The 23,114-nt window shown below is 41.5% G+C and overlaps 1 protein-coding gene across 1 annotated transcript in view; it reads left to right on the top strand.

Annotated features, from left to right (window-relative positions):
* The window catches only part of HDAC9 (histone deacetylase 9), a 1,019,027-nt gene extending 996,715 nt beyond the window's left edge, over positions 1-22,312 (top strand). The window contains exons 27-28 of the mRNA XM_066354134.1: positions 20,759-20,848; positions 22,255-22,312. Of these exons, the coding sequence (XP_066210231.1) occupies positions 20,759-20,837 (79 nt within the window). The 3' untranslated portion in view covers positions 20,838-20,848; positions 22,255-22,312. The remainder of the gene's footprint in view (positions 1-20,758; positions 20,849-22,254) is intronic.
* Positions 22,313-23,114: the final 802 nt, after the last annotated feature.

Here is a 23,114-nt window from a genome sequence, read left to right as displayed (position 1 = left end):
CGGAGACTAACCTGTTAGTAACGAAGAAATAGGGGATTTTATTAAGTTTGCCTTAAAACTTTAAGTAGTCAAATAAGAATTTTTGGCTTTTGTTTTTAAAATAATTAATCACATAAAAGACTTGGAGCATAATGCTTGGTCCTACATGTCAGGGAGGTGACTCAGCCTGGCTCCTCCTCTGACCCAGCAGAAACCGTCCCCTTATTATTAAGTCAGACAGAGTTTCACAGCCCCTCCCATCGCTGGGGAACCGCCGTACTTACCTCAACTCTTCCTGAGTCATTGAAAGTAAATCAGATTTCCCAAGGGAAGAGAAAGGGGTGAAGGGAAGAATATTTATCCTCCGTGAACTATGCTATTTAGAAGTGGGGGTCCAGCCTCCCACCCTCACTACACCTCCACACACTTACACTTTCGCATTGGTGAGTGTGGCTGGGAAAGGATTTGAAGTGTCGGTGAGGCTGATAGCCAATTCAGATGGAGGGTCGCAAGTCGGTGCTGCGCCCATGTATCAAACAGCTGAGGATTCCCAGCTTCAAACAAGCACGGAACTGGGAGGAAAGAAGTTCAGAGCAACAGCTTTTCTTCCATTCTTCAAAAGCTAAGAGTGATTTCTTTCCTGGCTTCTGCGATGAGAACCACGACAAAAAGATCAGATGGTTTTAGGCAGAATGACAGGACAGACACTGGTCTAAATCCTTTACACAGACAATCCTGTTTAACTGGCACGCCCTCTTGAGACACATACCTCTACTGCCCACGTAATAGATGTGAATACTGAGTGAATATCTACATGGACCCCAAGTATGTTTTTTCTACCCCATGTTTCTAGAATTAAGTATGGAGGAAAAAGAAAATTTACTTATTTTTAGAACTTATGCTTATGACAGGGGAGAAAGGCTTTCAGTCATATACATAATATTTAGTTCAGGGGTCCCCAAACTTTTTACACAGGGGGCCAGTTCACTGTCCCTCAGACCATTGGAGGGCCGGACTATAAAAAAAACTATGAACAAATCCCTATGCACACTGCACATATCTTATTTTAAAGTAAAAAAAACAAAACAAAATGGGAACAAATACAATATTTAAAATAAAGAACAAATAAATTTAAATCAACAAACTGACCAGTATTTCAATGGGAACTATGGGCCTGCTTTTGGCGAATGAGATGGTCAATGTGCTCCTCTCACTGACCACCAATGAAAGAGGTGCCCCTTCCGGAAGTGTGGCGGGGGCCGGATAAATGGCCCGCGGGCCGTAGTTTGGGGACCCCTGATCTGTTTCTTTAATCAAACCATTAAAGAAACAGATGAGACTCTGGAATGGCAGATTAATAGAAATTATTATAAAAATGACTAACAGGTCCCAGAAAGTACCCTCAAGTTGAAAGAAAACAAGTCTCCCAGTATAAGAGTTGTAGCAAAGTGGCTGCCTAAAATCAGATCAATCATATGATATAAACTATTCCTCTAGAGAGGATGGGAAGGGGACATGAAGAAACAGAAATATTTAAAATGCTAAAAACAAACAAACAACCTTCCAGTGACTTGAAAACAAACGCAGTTTTAACAATGTGGGCATCAGTCCAAAACTGCCACGTTGCCTTGGGGATAAAGACACTTAGTTGCGTTCCTGGTTCCTGGACCGGTAACAAAACAGACTGTTTTCCTCTTCTGCAACCTCCCTGCAATAAACAGTCAAAGATGCATGGAGTGAAAAGGCTGCGTTGGGGTTCTGAGGCCACATGCTGACACTGAGAATCTGAAATGGGCTGACTCATGGGCCTTGTGATTTTTTTTCCCCCTTCATTGTCCTGATTAATAAGGTTAGTTGAAGTCCAGTTATGAGAAAAACCAGTTGAGAAAAGATGATCTTTCGTTTCTTTTCAGACAAATATCACCCGGCTTTTAAATACTCATGCTGTGTTTACAACATGCCAGTATTTTGTTTTTCTTTATTGAGAAGGAAAGGAGTATTTTGGCTTTTTTTTTAAACCTTTCAATAAAAGCAGTATGTTTAAAAATATATATTTTCAGGTTGTGTGTCCCCAGCCCCTCTAGAGTGGCCATTTGGCTATATACAAAGTTGGATAGGAGTGAGGTCATGGGACTTTGAACTTGACAAACTGAAATTGAAATCCAGCTGCCATCAGTTAATGGCAGTGAACTCCTGGGTGATTTACTCAACCTCTCTGAACTTTATTACCTTATTTGTAAAATGGTAAATATATACATCACACTGTATTACTTTAAGAAATAGAGGTAATGTATATATGCCTAATATATATGCTAACTTATAAACAACTTATTTATCTAATGAACTGATTGGCTCACAGTTTTGCCTACTAATTAAGATGTTCCTTGATCTTACTGAGACTGCTACCAGAGTTTTTGAAGTCTTCTATAAAGAACAGCTTTAGCTAAACAGTTTGGAATTGCAGGAGACACAGACAGTTTGGTTTTTCCTGTAATATACAAGGTACAAGATGCAATACAGAGAAAATTAAGCTCCAAATTTCTAGTCCCTCATGTCCAACAACTTTGTTATTTATTCATGAAATATTTTCTTGGGTTTCATTGTATAGCTAACATTGAGATTACACAGGTGACCAAAACAGACAGTGCTTTGTTCTCATAAAATTTACATTTGTGAAACAGGGTGGAGTAAGCGGGCTGAGCTTCCAGTAGAGAAAAGAAACAAAGGCTTTGGGGAAATATAGAGCGAGATCACAGATGGGGCTGGGGATTATTTGTATGGATTGTTCACGAAAGAACAATGTTTCTCTTATGGAAAGTTTTTTTAGACTTATAAAAATGTATCATATTTTGAGTGGCCACTAATTATTTTAATTCAGTGTTTGCTTATTTACTCCAGCTATTTCTTTTCCTTTTTATGCAAAAATCTTGTCAATATATCTCCTAAGAATTTCGCCTGTAATTGTCAGGATTATAAATTGAGTGTGTCTGTCTGCAGTGTCAGTAGAAACTAAGGAGAACAATTTCTTCCTCGAGGCATTTGAGGCAGAATTTTTCAGTTCTCTTCAGACTAAAAAAGGGCTCTGTTAGGGGCTAAAGTATGCCCTCCCAAAATTCACATATTGAAGTCCTAATCCCTAGTACCTCAGAATGTGACTCTATTTGTAGATAGGGTTTTTAAAGAGGTAAAATCAAATGAGGTCATTATGTGGTCTTTAATCCAATATGAGTGGTGTCCTTAGAAGAAGAGGGAATTAGAAATGACGTATGCTTCCATCTGTGGATGAATAGATAAAATATTATTCAGACACACACACACACACACTCACACACACACACACACTCACACACACACACAAATGAAATCTCCCCATCTGCAACAACATGAATGGACCTTGAAGGCACTATGCTAAATAAAGTAAGTCAGAGAAAAACAAATGCTATACAATCTCACTTATATGTGCTTCTAAATTAAAAAACCAAACCAAACCTAAACCAAAACAAACAAATGCATGAATGCAGAGAAAGACTGGTGTTGCCAGAGATGGGAGTGTGGGAAGGATAAATGGGTGAAGGGGGTCAAAAGGTACAAACATCCAGTTATAAGATATATAAGTCACGGTGATGTAATGTATAGCATGGTGACTATAGTTAATCATCCTGTATTGCATTCTTGAAAATAGCTGAGAGTAGATCTTAAAAGTAATCATTCCAAGAAAAAAATTATAACTATGTATGGGACAGATGTTAACTAAACAGTGTGGTGATCATTTTGCAATGTATACAAATATATACATTGAAGCATAATGTTTTACACCTGAATTTAGTATAAAGTTATATGTCAATTATACTTCAATGAAGAGAAAGAGGGAGAAGGAGCTTAAGACACAGAAACACAGAGAGACTATGTGAAGACACAAGGAGAGAGTCCTCAGAACAAACCAACCCTGTCACACATGAATCTTGTACTTCTAGCTTCCAGAGTTGAGAGACAGTACATTTTTGTTACTTAGTCCAGTCTGTGATCCTTTGTTACAGCAGCACTAGCTAACTAATACAGGCTCCAGAGTCATATGGAAGCTATGGAGTTCATTTGCCTCCCCAGTCATTTACCTTTGACTTCCGCTCACAGTAAGCATGTAGATTGTAAACACTGTTTAACATTTATGAAAAAGCTTCAGTCTTCACCCTCTAGGACCAAGATGTGCTCTTCTGCTCCAATGCCCTGGATTTGCTTCCCTTTTTGGCAGAAAGGTAGGGTAGCACACTGGGAGTTGACCCCACATTTGTTCTTTAGGGAAGAGGAGAAATGTTTTGCAAAAAATGACATTTCCATTTTGACTGCTGAGATCTTACTAGAATGTCATTTTAAATACCCTGTTCTTGGGGCGAGAGAGTAATCTGAAGTTCCAAGTAATCTTAATTGAGATTTTTAAAAATCTGTTTATTAATTCTCAAATTTTCATTTCTCTCTCCTATACTGTTTGAAAAAAGCAGAATAGGTAACAGGTCGCTACACAATATCTGTCAGCAGGAAATGATTTGGGGTGGTATCGGCTAGTTTCCCATTGATTTCTCAGCAGTGAAGAGAAAGTTGGAATGCTGGACCAGCAGAGCAGGAAATTCCTTACAAGCCCCCACTTCCACATCTGCTGCCTCTTTTTAAATCCTCTGAAGTTCAACAGTGTCCCCAAATTTGCCCAGTTAATCTGTCAGTTAGCAATTCCCTAAGAGCAAACTCTGTAGTTTTGTTTGATAAAAGATTCTCAAGTCCTTTTTGCCAGAAAGACTAATACTGAAAAATATTTGCAAAACGTTAATGAGAATTGAACACTATTTGTATACAGTCTGTGCCATACATATTCATACAGTTCTTCAAATAGTACATATGTAAAGTGCTGTATACTTTATTTTATTTTATTTATTCATTTTTAGAGAGGAGAGAGAGAGAGGGAGAGAGAGAAACAGAGAGAGAGAAGGGGGGAGGAGCTGGAAGCATCAACTCCCATATGTGCCTTGACCAGGCAAGCCCAGATTTCGAACTGGCGACCTCAGCATTTCCAGGTCAACGCTCTATCCACTGAGCCACCACAGGTCAGGCCTATACTTTTGAAGTTCTTACCCATTCACTCTCTCATGCAATCCTCAAGACAACTCTTTCAGTAAGTAGTTAGTTATTGGTCTGGTCTTACTGATTCTGGAGGTGGGCGAGAGGGGGAGACTAGTGGCAGAGATGTCAACTGACTCAGTCAACAAACAGGCGGACCTAGAACCCAGGTAGCTGAGCCCCATCTAGGGAATGTCATTACATGAACAAACACTGCGCTTGTGTCACCCATTTGACCTTTCCTGACAATTTGCATATATCAGCAATTTTTACAAATCTGGTAGTTTGATTGAAATCACTGATCAATCAAGTGAAAAGAGGTCTTCTGATGGTACATGTGACCGCTGCCTTAGGGTCTGTACTATCTGGGACACAGGTGCGCTTTGTTGTGTCCTTGGGATTCAGGGCAATTAATGTTTTCTTTCTCCTGTCGCCTATTTAGCACATAGTGAGGTTGGCCTCTTCCAGAATCCTCATATGATCCTTGATTGCATTACAAAATATGATCAAAAGACTCCACCTCAATGGGCATGATTGTGCTGCTTGCAAAACTCAATGGCAATTTATTTAAATATGATACTCTGCAGGAGAACTCCTTCAAAGAAAAGGCACAACGGGCAGTTTATCATTTCCATGCGAGGCATTTGGAGTTATTGCCTCTTGAAAGCAATGGGGGAAACACGGATAATGCTGGTGGAAGAGTTAAAATGTGATGTGATCATAAGCCCCGCTCTTTATGAACAATGCTAGTTATGTCCTCGAGTTAATAGCTTGGTGGTCCCTTCTTAACACAAATCAGCCTCCCAAACAGAGGAAAGAGATGGGTGTGGGTGGTAAGGAAATGAGGAGCATGGATTCTAGACAATAATGCATCTGAAATAATCGAGTGATGCAAGCACATTACTATTCAGTGTGTGGCGGAGTGCCGCTAATTCACTAAAAAGCTAACTCAGGCAAATATAAATTAAAGCATGTGCAGGGCTGGATTGTAAAAAATAAGAGCAATTAGCACTGTGGTATGTGCACATCTGCAATAATCCTGTGTGATGCATCTTCTATTAATTAACTTTATGGGAGGAAAAAAAATCAGGTCAACAGAAGGAAATGCACAGCTCTTGGCCACTACAAAGCGTTTCCAAACATTGACTAAGTTTGCCATGTAAATGTGTCAAATGTCCTCCTTTCAGCCCAGAATAGAAAGGCAAATCTCTTATTTGTGAAGCTGTGACTTTTAAGCCTACAAAGTTTAATTTTCAGAAGTGCATTATGACAACTTTGGTTCATGGACTTGTTTTCTCCCTGGTAATGTGTCCCCTGTGTTTACGGGGGAAATTATGTTAAAAAGCAGGTTGAACAATTTTATTTGTTTACACATGAATCGCAACCCCATCAAATCTATGGTTTGGAATATGTGATGTGAAAATTTATAATTACGTTCCTGAAATCTGGAAATGCTTCATTGTAAAGTCTTTATTCAATATGACATTTTAAATATTTCTATATTTAAGTATAGAGAATATGATTATAGATTAAAAGTAATATAAAAAGATTCAATCAATGTGGAGTAGTTTTAGAATTCAACAATTGATCCTTTCTGAAGTGTACAAATAATTCAACTCTGAGCTTAATAGGTTGTGAAATATTTCTCTAAATGTTTGTTATTTTACCAGTATTTTCTGAAACCTCTAGTTTAGGCCGGCAAATCAGTTTTCAATAAATTGAATTATATATTGAGAATGAGTATTTCCTAAATATATCATCTATTATGTCTCATTCACATAGTCAATTTGCTTTTAAAACATATACAGCTCTAAAATCTAAAAAAAAAATGTATTTGGGCAGGTAATATTTATGTCAAAAATGAAAAATTATTTTTCTTAACTAAAATTGGAAGCAGTCTATGCTTTATAATTCATGTAAATTCATATTTATTTTTCTGATTCCAAATATGCTTACTTTGAATAACTGACATACGTGGGTTTTACCACCTTTCTTGTGCAGTTACAAAGAAAGCAAATAATATGGCTGTAAATGAAGCAACACATTAATTAATTAATTATCATTGTTTAATTCTTTTGACAAAACTCCAGCTCAACAGAAATACATTTAAAAGTGTTCTATTTTGGTTATGTGACAATCTACTTTAATACTATTAAAAGTATATCCAGAACTATCAGTCTTTCTACTTACAGATATTAAAAACTTAAAGCATTGTACACAATCTAAAGAGATATTTTACTATGAATTAAGCCTGATTTTGATAATTAGGTACTTAGTAATTTATTTATAAATGAAACTACTCTTAATATAGATGTTCTTATTAAAATTCAAAATATATATTCTGTACTAAATAATGATTAAATATTAAAATGGAAACAATAAGGAAGTATAAGTTTTTGAGAGATAAATTTAATATGATGTAATAACAAATCATATTAAATGTTTTCATCAATAGAAATTTGTTCTTGATTAACAAATTTCATTTTCTATATAATTAAATGTAAGATAATGTTTGAAAATCAACACTTAAAAAAATATATATATATCCTTTACAACCACTGAACTAAAGGAGACTTTGTTATGTACTAAAGGAGACTTTGTTTCCTGAGACCTAGTCTGTGTTAAAAGCTTGGATCTCTGGCCTTTTTAGCGAGATGAGTAAAATAGACAAGTTTAAAAGCATGGCTCTCCCATACAACATAAGCAAAGATTAAGCAAGTAAATAACACTTCTAAAAAACTCACTTGAGAACATAATTTTTGTCAAGTTCATACAATTAAACACATCTGTCTACACCACAGATCAAAATCTACTCTGTCATTTTAGAAGTCTTTTGAATTTGGGACTTTTGTCTATGTATGCTAGAAAAGAATTGGCGTTTAAGAAGAGCATTATTATATATTAAGTGTAAATATAGCGTCTCAGATAAATTGTACTAACCATGTGTGCCTTCTACCTGTCATTCTTCAGAGATCCTTAAGTCCCTTGGACATAGAGCCAGATAAGAACTTCTGCATTAACTCTCAATTTCCTGGCTTTTTGAGGGCTTCAGCAGACCCATAATGTTTCTTTAACATTGGGTCTGTGTGTGTGTGTGTGTGTGTGTGTGTGTGTGTGTGTGTGGTTTAATATTTCTAAAAGCAGTAAATTATTTCCAGCATATGTAAAAAAGACAAATTTCTCTGTGGTTAGTGACCACAAAACAAAACAAGAACCAGAAATACTTCAGAGCATGAATCCTAAGAAAAGTTTCAAGTTTAAACCCTTACTTTGATGTCAAATATGGAAAAGGACATTTTGATGAAGAATTATGAAATAATATTTTAAATACATCTTGTAGCCAACATACATTTTTGTGTACATCATTTTCATTATCAATAATAAGAATGCTAATTATTAGGTAAACACACATACTTGTTGTTTCTCATAGGCCTCTAAGTATATAGATAGCTATGAGATGCTAAATAAAATAATATTGACTAGTAAAGATATTTTATAAATGATTTAATATAGACTCAGTCTTCAGTTTAAGAGATTAATAACAAATACTTTCTTTTAACAACAAAATAGCAAAGTAAAGCTATTGCAAATAACTTTTTAAAACAATGAGATGTTACTAATTTATCACTGCTTTTGTACTTGCTCCCAGATCTCAAGTTTTTATGGTTGTTTTGTAAGTACAATAATTGGAAATTGAGAAAATTCCTGTATTTTTAAATAATGCTTCATTTCACAATTTTTAAGTTACAAGTTTAGAAAAGACAACATTTTAATTGATCCTGTAGACTTAAATTTGGCATGTCACAGAGAAAAATTTTTGACAAGTTAATTTACAATGGCAATTAAAAATTGTATTTTATTGGAGTATCATCAGAGCGATCAGATTATGCAATAATAACGCCTGTGATATAATCTAGCATACTTCCCAATTTTAGAGAAACTGATGCCCAGAAAAATTTAGTTTACTGGCAAATAACACAGCTAGAAAGTGGTAGAGCTGAGACTAGACTTGTTCTTCTTTTTGTCATTTATGCCCTAAATTAATCCATCAGAAAATGGACTTTAGGGTAAAATGAATAATGCAAGAAGACCACATAACCTCAAAACAAAGATACATATGCCAACGAAGAGGACCGCATTAAGGGTTTGATTACTCCATGTAAGAAAAAGAAGAACAAAAACCACGCTTAGATTATCTAACAAAGCAGGAAAAACTCTTATGCGTTTTTTATTGTTTCATGTTGCTAAACCTTTACCTTCTTTCTCAAGTGTGGGCTCACTGGCAGACAGCACAAAGCAATGAAAATTAATAGAAGACGGACCAACAATGACAAAAGGCAGGACAGATTCTAGAGTCTCCATCTCAAGCAAAGTAAAACAACTGAGTTTTTAACTTTTTTTTTTCTTCAACATTATTCCTGCTTGTTTATGCATATTTCTTCTGGAGCAGATCAAAACTAAGCTGAGAACCTAGATGGTATGTTCAGATAAAGAAAATGGGCATATCACTGTGCGATTTCCACTCCTGATATGTAAAGCCAATGTTATACATGCTATGGCTTTTTCTAAACTTTCTAAATCACGTGTCTTTTATCTGTGCATTTCTGAGCTCAGAAAAATGGGAAGACACAGACCCAGGAATGTATTTTTTTTGCTAACATATAGCTACCAGTAAGATGGACTAATGACAGGTTCAGGATATATGCTAGTAAAATTCTTCCAGGAAATTTTTTCTGGTTTTGGGGTAATAATCGTTGCCTATGAATGATAGGTTCTACTTTAGACACTCAAATTGAATATTTAAAAAAAGGAAAGAAAAACAAAACAAATTTTAGTTAAATAAATTGTTTTCTTTCAAATGTATAATTATTCTCACATAAAAACGACGGTCTCAGTATATTTTTCTTATTAAAAATATATACATATTCCTTCCATTACCTCTTCTTACTGGCATAAAATACAGCAGTTACTTTACATGCAAAAGCACAGTTGGGATTCCCTGCCCCAAACCTGACAATGAGTTTTAAAATTAAAGGTAGATTATGATATGGTGTCCTAAGAGGATATGAAAACAGCCCAGGAAGGGTGGTTCAGTGGATAAAGTGTCAACCAGCACCAAAGGTCGTGGGTTTGACTCCTGGCCAGGGCACATAAGAGAAGCAATCAATGAGTACACAATGAAGTGAAACAACAAGTTGATGCTTCTCTCTCTCTCTCCCCTCCCCTCAAATCAATGGAAAAGAATTTTTGAAAGAGGATATTAAAACATAAATATTAAGTGGAACATCATACTCAGTCTTGTCAAACACTGAGTTAACAGTAAACCATATACTGATGCCAAGGAGGAATAATCCATAATAGGGCCCTTCAGACTAGTAACTATGATATTAAAGCAAATGACTTTGTTTGAAGATACTAAGGCAAAACAGAATTCCAGGAAAGAAATAGATAGTCATAGATATGATCTAAGTGAAAAATGTGTTTAAGTTTTAAAATGTACAAGTAGCTTAAGGAGTTAGCTATTATATATTAGTGAAACATACACACACACACATAACATTATACCTGTGCTTCTGGACTAAGATTATACAATGCTCTCTTACGTATAAGGAGAAGAACCTATAGATTACACTTTCACTTTCTATGTGCAAGGGATATTCCTTTTCTATTTTAGACTCTCTAACTTGATTCAGAAGGTGTGTGATTTTTCTGGAGAAGAAGGAGGGCCCCACACGTCTTTATCGTCAACATTTCAAGTTGCTACTCTACTCTCCTTCCTTGCATTGGGATCTTTTCCTTACATGCGCGAGGATGACACTTCGTAGAGATTTTCTCATCTGAAAGGAGAAGGAGCAGTAAAGTAGGATGTCAAAGCAACACAGCCACACTAATGGTCTGGTAGATGTTACTACTGTTTCCAACAGTAACAAAGACGCCACTGTGTGCCCTCAGGTGAGTCACTTAACCTGCTGTGTCACAACTGCTCCACCTGCAACTTCGATAATCGCCTTTGCCACCCATCTTCCTCTCTGGGTTGTTTTGAGAATGTCATAACTGGTCATTTCTTTGATCTGTTCAAGAAACACTCAATGCCCTTGGACCTCTGAATGTGCATACCCAAGTGCAAACTCAGTTCTGAAACTACACCCAACAGGAATGTTTCTTTGCTCAAAGAGACAAAGGGCAGCCAGTTGAGGAATGCCAGACCCAAACGACATCTTGAAGGCCTTTGAGATTCTCAGATGAAAGGCTTTATATAAAAATAAAGTATTATTACCTAGGCAAAGAAAAATGTACGCCTTTTCTGGCAGCATTCAAGAGCCAAATATAAGGGGTGCCCTCTGCTCCCCTTTGATATTTCGTGTGCATTTAGTTTGATGACAATATAGATAAATCCTCTATTTGGTGCCATTGGACCCGGGTTACATTTCAGTGTGTGGAAAATGACAAAATGAAAGAGAGACGCCTTTGAAAGAAAGTGAAAATAAATGTAATAGCCAAAAGCCAAATAATAGTCATAGCATATTTAAAGTCTATTAAAGAGCAGCAGTCACGGTATCAAATGCACACTCTCTCATCCTCTGTGGTCAGCCTACGATGTGGACCACCTGCCTTAAATTACACAAGTTCACCGCATCCCTGCAGTGAAGGGGGAAGGCTGGAGGAGAACGGGGGTGGGGGAATAGCTTTCTCCATTCATACTAATCATACCAAATTTAAAATATTTTTAGAATGCCTCTTTTCAATTCACAATCAATTATATTTGATTCTCTAAACCACCACTCTTGGGTTTGGAACAATGTGTGCATATATACAGTGAGTAACTAACTTGGCATTTCTGTTTCTCAATAGATACTGGTTGACGTGAACGGTTCAGTTATCAATGATTATGCCGTTGGAGGAGGTGACAGGGTGATGTTTATAGAACAGGAATATAAGAAAATGGAACCGTAGTTGACTGGATCGGGAGACGAGACCCTCTGGCTTGACTGCCCCGGTTTGGTTAAGAAGCACCCATGGAAAGGCTGTGTTTGGGTCCTTTAGAGAAATCAAGTAGAATCAATATCACAGATATGAAAATGCAGTGATAATGAGCTAGGCAGATGCCTTATTAAGTTTTACAATGATTGCTTTTTGGGGTACAAGGCTGCTACATATAGTTGTGAGGGACAGTCACAATCCTGCTCTGACAGGTAAGCCATATGTCCTGGGAAAGAAGTGTCCCTACACTTATTCACACAAAGAAGTAGAAGCAGATGGCAGATGCTGGCTCCGTACAGAAACCCACGCTGGTATACTTAAGATAAATGTCTGCATCACGATGTTTTGATAAATATCTTCATTTGTGCTAACTTGGGTTTTCAGTTTCAACATCCACCTGGGAAACAAGTATATGAATTTCCCACCATATTAGTATGGAACTGTCACACAGTTATTTTTTTCAGTCTTTTAGATGTGTATTCTGCCTCTCTGCCTCAGTTTCCTCTTAGTGTAATGGCGATGGTTGTTCAAATCCACAAAAATGCCACGTGACCGTGCTTAGCAGGGTGTTGGAACTAGAGTGATAAACTGGATAGGCACCTGTCTACAAAAAGCTTAAAGTTTATTAAGCAACTATTAATCTATAGAATATTGTACAGATTGATGAATGTGCAATGCAAACAAAGAAAAGTAGCAAAAGCTACTTCTCTCTGTTCCAAAGTTCCCAGTGTTAGCATGTTAAATGGAGAGGAACCGCTTTGGCTTCTCCATTGCTATTCTTCTGCAGATTATGGGGGGAGAAGGAGGCTCATTTTCTGTGCCACCCCAGAATATCAAAGAAAACTGAGAGGAAGTGGTCACTGTAGGGGCCTCCAGGGCTCACACATCAAATATCCACAGGTGAGGCCAGCATTCTGTGCTTAGAGGCTCCCTTGTTTGTTATGATGAGCAGGACAGAGTCACTTTTGTGTCACCTCTAGACCTTAAGAGAGACCCTCAAGGAATGTTTGTTGACTGAATAATCATGCTTTGGTTTAATTGAAGGCAGTGTCATAGTGGCCACCCACATAGCCTGTCACTTGGGGAAAAGTGCTTGGGAAGGAGTGAACATTCTGAAATTGCTACTGCGGATCTAAATGATCTTTAACTCTAGCTGTGCAGTCAGACAGTCGAGCAGATCTTGTACAGGAGAAAAATGAGTCTCTCATTTCTGTACACTTGAATAAGGTCCACACTTTATCTTGGCTGTTATTTTCCTGAGTCATGCTACCTACTAGTCTGATTTCAGGTTGCCCTTTGCATCAGTTAACTCAGGAAAGCAAAACCCACTAGGAAAGCATGTCAGACAGCAGAATGGCATCACAGATCACAAACTGAAAGGGCCTCTGGGATCCTTTTCACTTATGATCACCCTGCTTTCGTTCTGCCTCATTCCATAAGCACTCCATGGGGCAAACTACACTCCCGGTTTTCCTGCCCAGAAAACAGTTTCTGTGCATGCTACTTAAATTATCTTTTTTTCCCCCTTCAATCTTGAATTCATAAGAGTATTCTTAGTGGCAATTATCCTTATAAAAGACAAAAATAGTGGTCTTAGGATATTTTTCCACAAACAAGGCTTTGTTTCAGTAATTGTAAATATCCAAACAAAGTATAAAGTACCCTGAAAGGTACACATATACATGATATTACTACTTGAATTTTTAGCATATATAATTATATAAAGACATACTCATTTTCATTCTTAAGATATGAAAACACAAAATAGCTAAATAAGATCCTGTCCTTTGCAATTTACCAGGTGTTATGTCTAAAGAGTAGTGTCCAGACTTACTTATAAGGAGACAGTCCTGGTCTTGTTATCTGTTGTTTATACAAAACTTTGAAACAAAAGAAAAAGATAGTGAACCTTGGGGAATAGTTGCTCAGCTGGAAGATAATGGGTAGTTCTGATATTCAGGCCAATTCTAGAATTTTTTGTGATGTTTAAAATCTTAAAACATGTTCCCAAATAGTGAAAAAGAACACTGGCCTAGGCCCAATTAGTCTTGGGCAAATATCTTAGATACTTTGGGCTCCAGAGTCCTTTGCTTTAAATTAAATGGTTGAATTAAATGAATCTAAACTTTGAAAGAAATGAGACTTTCTTCCTATGGTAGAGGGCCTATTGGTAACCAATCAAGGAAGGTATGCAAATCACCATCAGGCTAATGTTAACCATGGGATACTCTTCACTAGGGAAAGAGAGAACCAGGTATCCACAGCAACTCTTGAAGGCATTGTGAAGTGAACCACAGGGAAAATTGGACATAACGACCATGGGTCAGATCAACTCTCCGGATTTATCAGAGCAGCAGATGACGAGCAGATTAACCTTCAACTCAACAGTTAAACTTTGATGTCATTTTTAAGAAATCAAAAGTCCTATGGAAGCGCTAAGTTGAAAAATTTGTGACTTATATTTTGTAGATTATTTCAAGTCTCACATCAGTCTTGCTGATCACAGCCAACTACAGAAATAATGTCACCAGTGTCACCTTCTGGTATAAAGAACCATCTCAGAGTTGGCAGAATTACATGTTGAAAAGAATATTTGGTTGAACCATTTCAGGAGGCAATTAGTGTTAGTTATCAAAAATGATTCCTGACCAGTGGTGTGCCAGTGGCTAGAGCATCAAACTGGGATGCTGAGGTCCCGGGTTTGAAATCTCAAGGTGGCAGGCTCTAGTGTGGGATCATAGAAATGATCCCATAATGGCTGGCATGAGCCCAAAGGTGGGCTGGCTTGAGCAAGGGGTCACTGGCTCAGCTGGAGCCCCCCTCAAGGTACTATGAGAAGCAATCAATGAACAACTAAAGTGCTTCCTGTCTCACTCGCTTTATAAGAAAATAAATAAACCAATGCATGGTCTCAGTCCTCAGCAATGTATACTCCCACCCCACATTCATCAATGAAATAGTATTAGCTATCATAGACACTACAGTTTCTATAGAAAATAAAAGCCAAACTCATAGGAGTTCAACACTAATTTCTCCTTACACAGAACACAGATGACCCCTTTGATCAACAACCTGTCTTTCATGCTAGTTTTAGAAACCCTGTCAGGACAAATAAAAATGTCTGTGGCTTATGGAACTTTTGGGGGAGTCTGAGGTCTTGACCAGCAATTACGAAAGTATATATTGTTCGGTTTCCTCTCAATATCAATACTTAGTATCACATTTTGGGTCTTTTAAGTGCTCCCATATGTTTCAGAAATAATTAAATTTTTATTGACATTTTGGCCTGCCTCCTAAAGATGAATATCCTTCAGCTGTTAAACATTTGATAGGTTTGAAGTTGGGAAAGTTTTTTATTTAATATGTTTATGCTCTTGAATATATACACACGCTGAAAAGACAAGAGGCCATCCGAGTCTTTTGATGGGACTCCAGGAAGAAGGCAGTGCTCTGTCTGTCCTTTGAGAGAGAGGAGGGGATCATCATTATGCATTTTGTCATATGATTAAGCTTTATCAAATCAGCATCAGTTCTACATAAACCAATAAACTGATCTGGTTCCTAGCGTTGTAATACTTATGGAGAATGAAGAAAGCTTGCACAGTGGAGAAGAACGTTTTGTTACAGGCTCTGCACTGAATGCATTCTCTTTCACCCAGGAAATCGGGCTTATTTTCCAATCAGGGAAGCAAACCGCTGACCTTCAAGTTACTGTACTAACATTGAAGGAGACTCGGGGTGGTAGGAGTGTAGAGGCTCATCCAAAAAGACTGGAATATTCACACTGTTCCCCAGATAGTACAGATTCCCAACCTTGTGGATCATAAACAAATAACCAGCACATCTCTCAGGGATAAACCTTCCTTTGTAAAGCACACATTCGCCAGCAGTGCCCTGGCTCCGACCCTCCTCACCGCTGGTCTTCAAGCCTTCCCGGTTAATTCCTCCCTGAATTTGCTTTCACCTTGGGAACGAAGAAAGAAAACCAAGTTCCCTCCTCCCTAGTCCCCAGCCTGTTACATTTCGAAGGAGAAGAAATGGGTGGAAAACCTCGCTTCCTCCTGGAAAAGAGTCCGCTGGAGGCGACTGCGGGCCGGGCCCATCTTTAGCTTCAGGTTGACAAATGCCTGCCGTGCGTTGTCAGCTCTGCGGGCCCTGGGAGTGTCCCCTAAAATCGCGCTAGCTTCCGCCCTGTCTGACCTGCCCCCTACCGCGGCGCACATTGCAGCGGCTCAGCTTCTTGGTGGAGCTCGCCGTAATCGAATCGGAGGGTTATTTTTTCTGGCCTCGCCTCGCCGATCGGAGCCTGCAGGGAGCTTTCGGAAAGACGTCGCCTCCTCCCCTCCGACAACCCCTACACAGCTTCTGAGCACTGCCTGTCTCCACCCCACGGGAAACCAGGATTGCGATCCACGCGGCAGCGGCCAGAGGCTGAGGCCGGAGGGTGAAACCACCAGGGGTCCCAACGGAGGGCTTATTCCCCCGCCCGTTTCACATTTGGGGGTCAAATCGCATTAACACCAAACCACCAGCCGGGCGGGAGCAGGTGGTTAATTGCACAAAGCAGAGTTAGCTGCAAGAGACTAACTTTATCGGAGGATGACTTGGTTTCCCTCTGTGGTTTGGTCGTCTTAAAAAAAAAATAGGAAAAAAAGGTCCCTCCCTCCTCTTGAGTGGGAAGGCGGGGAAAGGTTATCAGCTGCCCCAGGGGCTGGTGCACACGGTCAGTGTAGGGTGGCCGACGGGCGGGACCGCTAGGGCTCCCTTCCCTGCCGCTATTTGGAAGCAGTTCCTTCACCCCTCCTGCAAGGTAAGAGCTTTGGCATCTGGAAGTGTCAGAAAGGAGCCTTTTGCCATAAATCATTCTGAAAAGCATTCAAATCAGACAAGTGTCTAGAGACTCCTTAGACATTCCACCCACAAAATCCTAGATCAAAGTGCAATTTCTGGACCCATAAACACCTATTATAACTAAAATCCTGTTTATCTGGAGGATGCTAAAGCCGAGGAAAAAGCAAGGGGCAAGGGGCATTTGTCATTGTAAATCCCCTGCACAAATTCACAAACCCTATCTTTTCGTAACGTTGTCAACTGCTTTCTTGAAGCTAGCCAACCACAGCGCTGCTCAGTTCGTCCAATCCGCGTTTCTGGGGTCCTGGGAACAGCTGGCCAGAGCGCTTAACACGCGGGACTGGACATTCGCTTTCGCTTATTTTTTTCAATCGGGAGAGCAGGTGCGATGGAGTCTGGGGCTTGGGAGTGGGAGGTGTTGAAAAAGGATCCATTCCGTCCTAGTTTTCGAGGACCGCGACCGCTCCTTCCATATTCCACTAAGTGCGGCAAACCTCAGTGCAAAGAACTGTTCGTCCGAAACTTAACCAGACTCGGATCCGAAAACACCCGCCCCGTCCCTTTCTGCTTGAGCTGAACTCTCCCCGCGGCGCTACACTGCCCATTTCGGAGAGGGACGAGGAACCTGAGGGGACCTGGGCCCTCGAGGGGGGGGGGGAGATCTGCGATTCTGAGAGCGCAGCGTTCTCGCCTCGGAAATGGAAACACTCCAGCTTCCCCCCCCCGCGACTTCCTTGGTCAATCCAGAATTGTATCAATATCTCCAGCCTGCAGCAGGGATGGCCCGGCGGAAGCTAGGGGGCGACGGGGAGAGGTGGGGGCGGGGAGAGCGGGCAGGAGAGACCTCCCCCCACATCCCTACCCCGCTGGGAGACGCGCCGGCCACGCGGGCACCGCGAGAGGGGGCCTCAGGAGCCGCGCTGGCAGCCAGCGGACTCCGAAACTGAGATTATGGGACACGTGTCTTTTCCTCCTCAAGATCCATTTCTTACGGGTGATTTATGAACGAACCTCTTTGATCAGGGACGGTTTTATCTAACCCCTGCTACAGATGACAGACGCGGCTGCTAAAATGCCTCGTTCCCGCTGCCTAAAAGGTTGCCCCCCCCCCCCCACCTCCTTCCCAAATGTTGTTGTTTTTTCTCCGGCGATCCCCTCCCCCTGCCTCGTCGCTCTCCTCCCCTACCCGCAGCCCCGTTTGCTATATTAATTGCAGTCCCTCCGTGTGTTTTAAGTCAACAACAACAACAACAAAAAAGCCCTGGGCAGGGTCATTTGGGAGCCAAGGCAGGCAGAATAGGGGCACGCCAGCCCCTTGGTGTCACATGTGTTTGGAGTCCTAAAAAGGATTCCAGCCAGGGACCAGGAGAGCTCGCTCCTAAAGCACGAGTGACCGCCTTAGGAAAAGAGAAGGCGAAGCCCTCATCCAATTCCCCTGGGGCCTGGGTTTGCCGGAGGAGGGACGTGGAGCCGGGATGCAGAGGGTAGCCTCAGTCCGCGGTTATCTGCCGAGCGGGACCCATCAGAACAACCGCTTTGGTTTAATTGGGGGGGGGGGGGAGGAGGCGGCAGGAAAGGGGAGAGGGGATCACGTTACGGAACCTCCTCGTCCCTAATAGGTAAAGGAAAATTGGAGTCTCAGAAGCGGTTATTAATAGTCGGGGTGTGTGTGTGTGTGTGTGTGTGTGTGTGTGTGTGTGTGTGTGTGTGTTAGTAGTATTTCATGAAAACCATATCCTGGAACAAAGAATTGTTCTTTCATGTTTTTTTTTTCTTTGTTATTACTCTGACAGGAGTTCTAAAAACAGGATTTTCCAAATCAAAGGATCCCAGGAGTCCTCTGCCCCCTCTCAGCCCCCCTTCCCTACCCCAAACTGCTCTTGGTATCATTATCCCTGCACGGAGTTTTATACTCTTGAATCAGCCGGAGGACATTTAATAGCTGACTGGATTAAATATTGCAGACTCCAGCCTGGGCTATTTGAAAATCCGGGTCGTGGACTGTGCCTAGCTTCAGAGAAGAAAGCTGATCTATGAGATGTGTTTTAAGTTTCACTCAGTTGGGGCTGGGGAGAAGGAAGAGGAAGAAGGATTCTCTCTCCAGATCTCTTTTATATGTTACAAAGTTAGAAGTTTTAAAAGGTGTGCGTTGATGGGGGGGTAGCAAGAGAAGTCAAGGGTGGAATGAGGGGAGAGGCAACCTTAGCAAGAGGCTAACAGAAATTTTCTTCTGTCATGATGTGCAAAGTGGGTTTATAAGAACATGTTCAAGAAGACTGCCTCGGAAGGTAGGCTTCTGCCCCAGGAATGGAACTGGTTGTTGGAGGGGTGCATCAGCAAACTTCGCTGAGGCTTCGTTCATTGTCATTGCTAAGCTGGCAGTACTGAAATGGTCTGTTTGCTGCACTGTTCGCTTTCAACAATAGTAACAACTCTTTGATTGGTGTTAAGTTTCAGGAACAAAAGAGGAAAAGAAATGTAAACTTTCCTCCAGCACTATGTTTAGAAATAGGAGGTCTGCCAGCCCCAGAGGAAAGCTTCACATAGGGTGTCAGGGACCAAGCCAACATTCATCTAAGCTGGGCGAACTGAGAAGGGGAAGATCCCTGGGGTCTTCCTCTGGCATGCCTTGGGGGCTATAACCAGATATGGCATGCACCCCAAATAAGACATGAGTTAAGTTCCTCCAGGTTGGCTGGATGGGTATTTAGAGCAAATGGTATAGGGAGAAAAGATGTCTGTTTACGTGGTCTTGTGCATTTTTAAAACAGTCAACCCTAAAAGCTAAAATGATCACTTTGAATATATTTCAGTCCCGACCACGCCTTTGGGAATCCAAAAAGGAATGATAAACTCTGACAGTAAATTTAGATTTAATATTGTGGAATGAAATACCCCGACTTACCAACTTTAAGTTTGTTTACAGTAAAAAGCTGTATGGGTGGCTATATAATATCTATGAGCCAGGTGCAATGTCAATTTAACAGAGACTTAGGAATAGTGTTGCAATAAGAGCCACAGTAGTTTCATTTAATGTACAGTCTTAAAGGTATTGTGGACAAATATTTAAAACCTCCATATGCATAGAGACCCAAGCTTGTGCCACATGGTAAAATTCACAATAACCCCTATGGACATCTAGCTCTAGTACAGAGAAAGGAATTGGACTGTCTTCCACAACTGGGCAACTGCTAATTCATTTTAATTTTGCTTCTCAACTGAGTTCCTTACTGCATGGAGAAAAAGAAGCCTCCTATCTGTACAAGTCATTAAAAAAAATCCTTTTCAATCAAACCGGTGATTTAACTTGCTAAAGACCCTACTCCGTAGGCAGCTGGGATCCCCAGGGCGCTGGGTCCCTGCCCCAGGAGGGAGGGATCTCCGCTCATCTTTCAGCTCATCCGAGCATCTTGGAGGTTTTGGGTCTGTCACGTCAGGCCTGGCATTCCTTCGCTCTTCTTATCACTCTCTACCCCTTCAAAAGGCAATTGATTAGTTTCAGCTTTTCCAAACCGAGATCCGATCCGTTTCTCAGGATCAAACGTCTTTGAGAAGCCAAGAGAGAAACATGGGGGATGGGGAACGTGAAGCCGGCAAAGCAGTGGGGTGAGATCTGTCCTCCCCGCCCCCCCCCCCAGCCCTCCGAACTCAAGGCATTTAGAGGGTGGTGGTGCTGGGCAGGGGGGATGGGGCTGTGACTTCTGGCATAGACACTTAACGTAAAGACGTATCTTCCCTTTCCGGAAGCAAATATTTAAAGGAGAAAAGAGATACTAGAAAAGGAGGTTGATGATTTATGCCTGGATTTCCCTCTGAGCTTTTGCCTCCCTTGTATTTACAGGCGTGGCCCCCTTTGCAAGTTGTACATCTGTTCTCTTCACGTGACATTTCATAAAAGCTCTAACATCTGGGCAAGATAAACTTCCTTCAGGTACCTGCTTAACTTTTCACTTGTCACACTTGCGTCACCCCCTCCGGCCTGCCTCAGTGGCTGGGTCTAGGGTGCGCTTTGTTCCAGCCCCCCAGCCCCCGTTCACCCTACATCACCACCCCCTCCCAGCGCCAACCTCCGCCAGGGCCTCTCTCTTTGGCAGAACCCCATCCTTAGGTCTCCCGCCTCTGGCTCCACTCTGCAGGTCAATGAGGGCACCATCTTGAATCCAAGGAGAAAAGTCCTACTTCCTTCGATTCTGGCTTCAGAACAAAAACAAAACAAAAAACAACTGCCTAATGAGCTCCACTCCAACTCGCACTTAGATCAGCCCTCTCACGCAAATCTCTATATTCGGTGGTGAAATTAGCAAAGGGAGCAGCTGAGGGCGATGATTGTCTTTCACCTAAGCTCTATCTGCTAGATGTTTAAACTGCATGGTTTACAGAAATTTAATTTTACTTGGTCCAGTCTCTCCTCCCCTAAGAAGGCTGCCTTCTGGGATGAATGTTCTTAAAACGCCTCCCCCCACCCCCTTTCCTAATCTGGGATTTTGTTCCCCTGGCTTCAGCCTATGTCACACGCAGAAGGACGAAGACACATCCACAAACTTGAGAAGGGGGAAAAAAACAGAAGGAAAAGAAAATAGTCCACGTAAACAAGCAAGCCGGCCGCTCAAGGCCTTCGCTCCAGCAAACCCAAACGATCTCATTGCAGGGCGCCCACGAAATCCCGGCTGTGTTTTCTTTGAGGTTTTGAGGTTTTTCTGACCATGTGCTTTTTACCATGGTTACCATGACTCTGATAGAAGCTGGATATTCATTATGATCGCGCCATCCTTTCCCGGAGACTTATCTCCCTGGCTCTTACAAAGGAGACTGTCAAGGGGGGAACTTTTGTGCCAGTGATTTTAACCTGCCCCACCTTCCAGTGACCTGCCACATGCTCCTTCTTACTTTATAGACATCTGGGAATTCCATACATGCCTTAAACTCCAATTACACACCTTCTTCAAAGGACACGTGCTTTGATTTGCTGAGAACGTTAAGTGGGCTCACGTCCTGGGGCCTTGGGACAAAAGCGAATGGAAAATGTGTCCCATGGCCTGTTTACGGAGTCTGTCTTTTGCTGTTCAGTAAAGAAGGTCAATTAATAAATCTTTTTGCACCGGGAGGGCCGGGTTTCGAGGTTTCTGGGAAACAGTGGGGTTGCCTGCTTTGAGAAATGACGAGGAAACCGAGTTCTCTGTTCACTTGGCCCGCGCACTTTCCTTCCACTTTCGCTGGTGCTGGGGGTGGGGCACGCTTTACGACACACAGGCAGAAAATTCTGGAAAAGTGGCCCCCGGGGACCCCCCTCCTGACCCCCGTGTGTCGCTAATGTGGGGCCGTCTCTGGAAATTTGAGGTTGGGCCTTTGCCTGAAGCTGCCGGGGCTCCCCTCGCTACCGCTGACACTTGGAGCCGCCGCCTCTGCGCCGCGGCCAGATGCGGGCCCGGGGCGGTGCACGCAAGCTGAGGGCACGGACACTGTCGCTGTCCCCACGGTGCGGCCCGGCCGCCACCCACGCAGGGGACTCTGGACCCACGTCCCCTCCCGCGCCCGCCCGCTGCAGGTGAGACTCCCGCTCCCCACCGAGTTCTGTTTGGGTTTCCGTGGCGTTTGTTCCCCGCAGGTTTGTTTGTTTTTCTTCAAATTACAGATGCAGGGAAAACCGCCTGACATCATGAGAGCGGGACAAACGCTCACTTTGAAGGATTCCTGGGCAAGACTTCAAGTGAAATCATATGCCTGAGAAGAACTTGATACCGGTCTAGAGAAAATAACCAGTTCTGAGTTTGCCAAACCATGGAATGTGCAAAATGCTCGACTTTTTTGCAAGAGGCCAAGTGTCCCTTAAAAAGCTCCATTATGAATATGAGCCTGAAGACCCAAGGAGCAAGGAGCTCGTGGTGTGGTTGGGTGTGGGGCAAAAAGTACGCATATTGTGTGTCTGTTCTTTGACTTAGGTTTCAGTTGGGGAAGGGTACCTGCAACTGTGCATGAATTATCAAATGAGCATGTGCTTATAGCAAGTGTGTGTCTGCAAACGGGAAATGTGGATATGGGAACAGAAACTTGCTGTTTTCTTATGACTGAAAGCTATCAATCAATCCAACGACAGCAAGAGCAAGGCAAAAAAAAAAAAAAAAAAATTATGTGCACAGTAAAGGAAACAGTCTTAGTTGTTTAGAATTCACCCGACAATTTAATTCAATACTTGTCCC

This window comes from Saccopteryx leptura, chromosome 12 (assembly GCF_036850995.1).
Source record: "Saccopteryx leptura isolate mSacLep1 chromosome 12, mSacLep1_pri_phased_curated, whole genome shotgun sequence".
NCBI classification, from domain to species: domain Eukaryota; kingdom Metazoa; phylum Chordata; class Mammalia; order Chiroptera; family Emballonuridae; genus Saccopteryx; species Saccopteryx leptura.
Note: the sequence above shows the minus strand (reverse complement) of the source record. Positions and strands in the feature narration are given on the sequence as shown.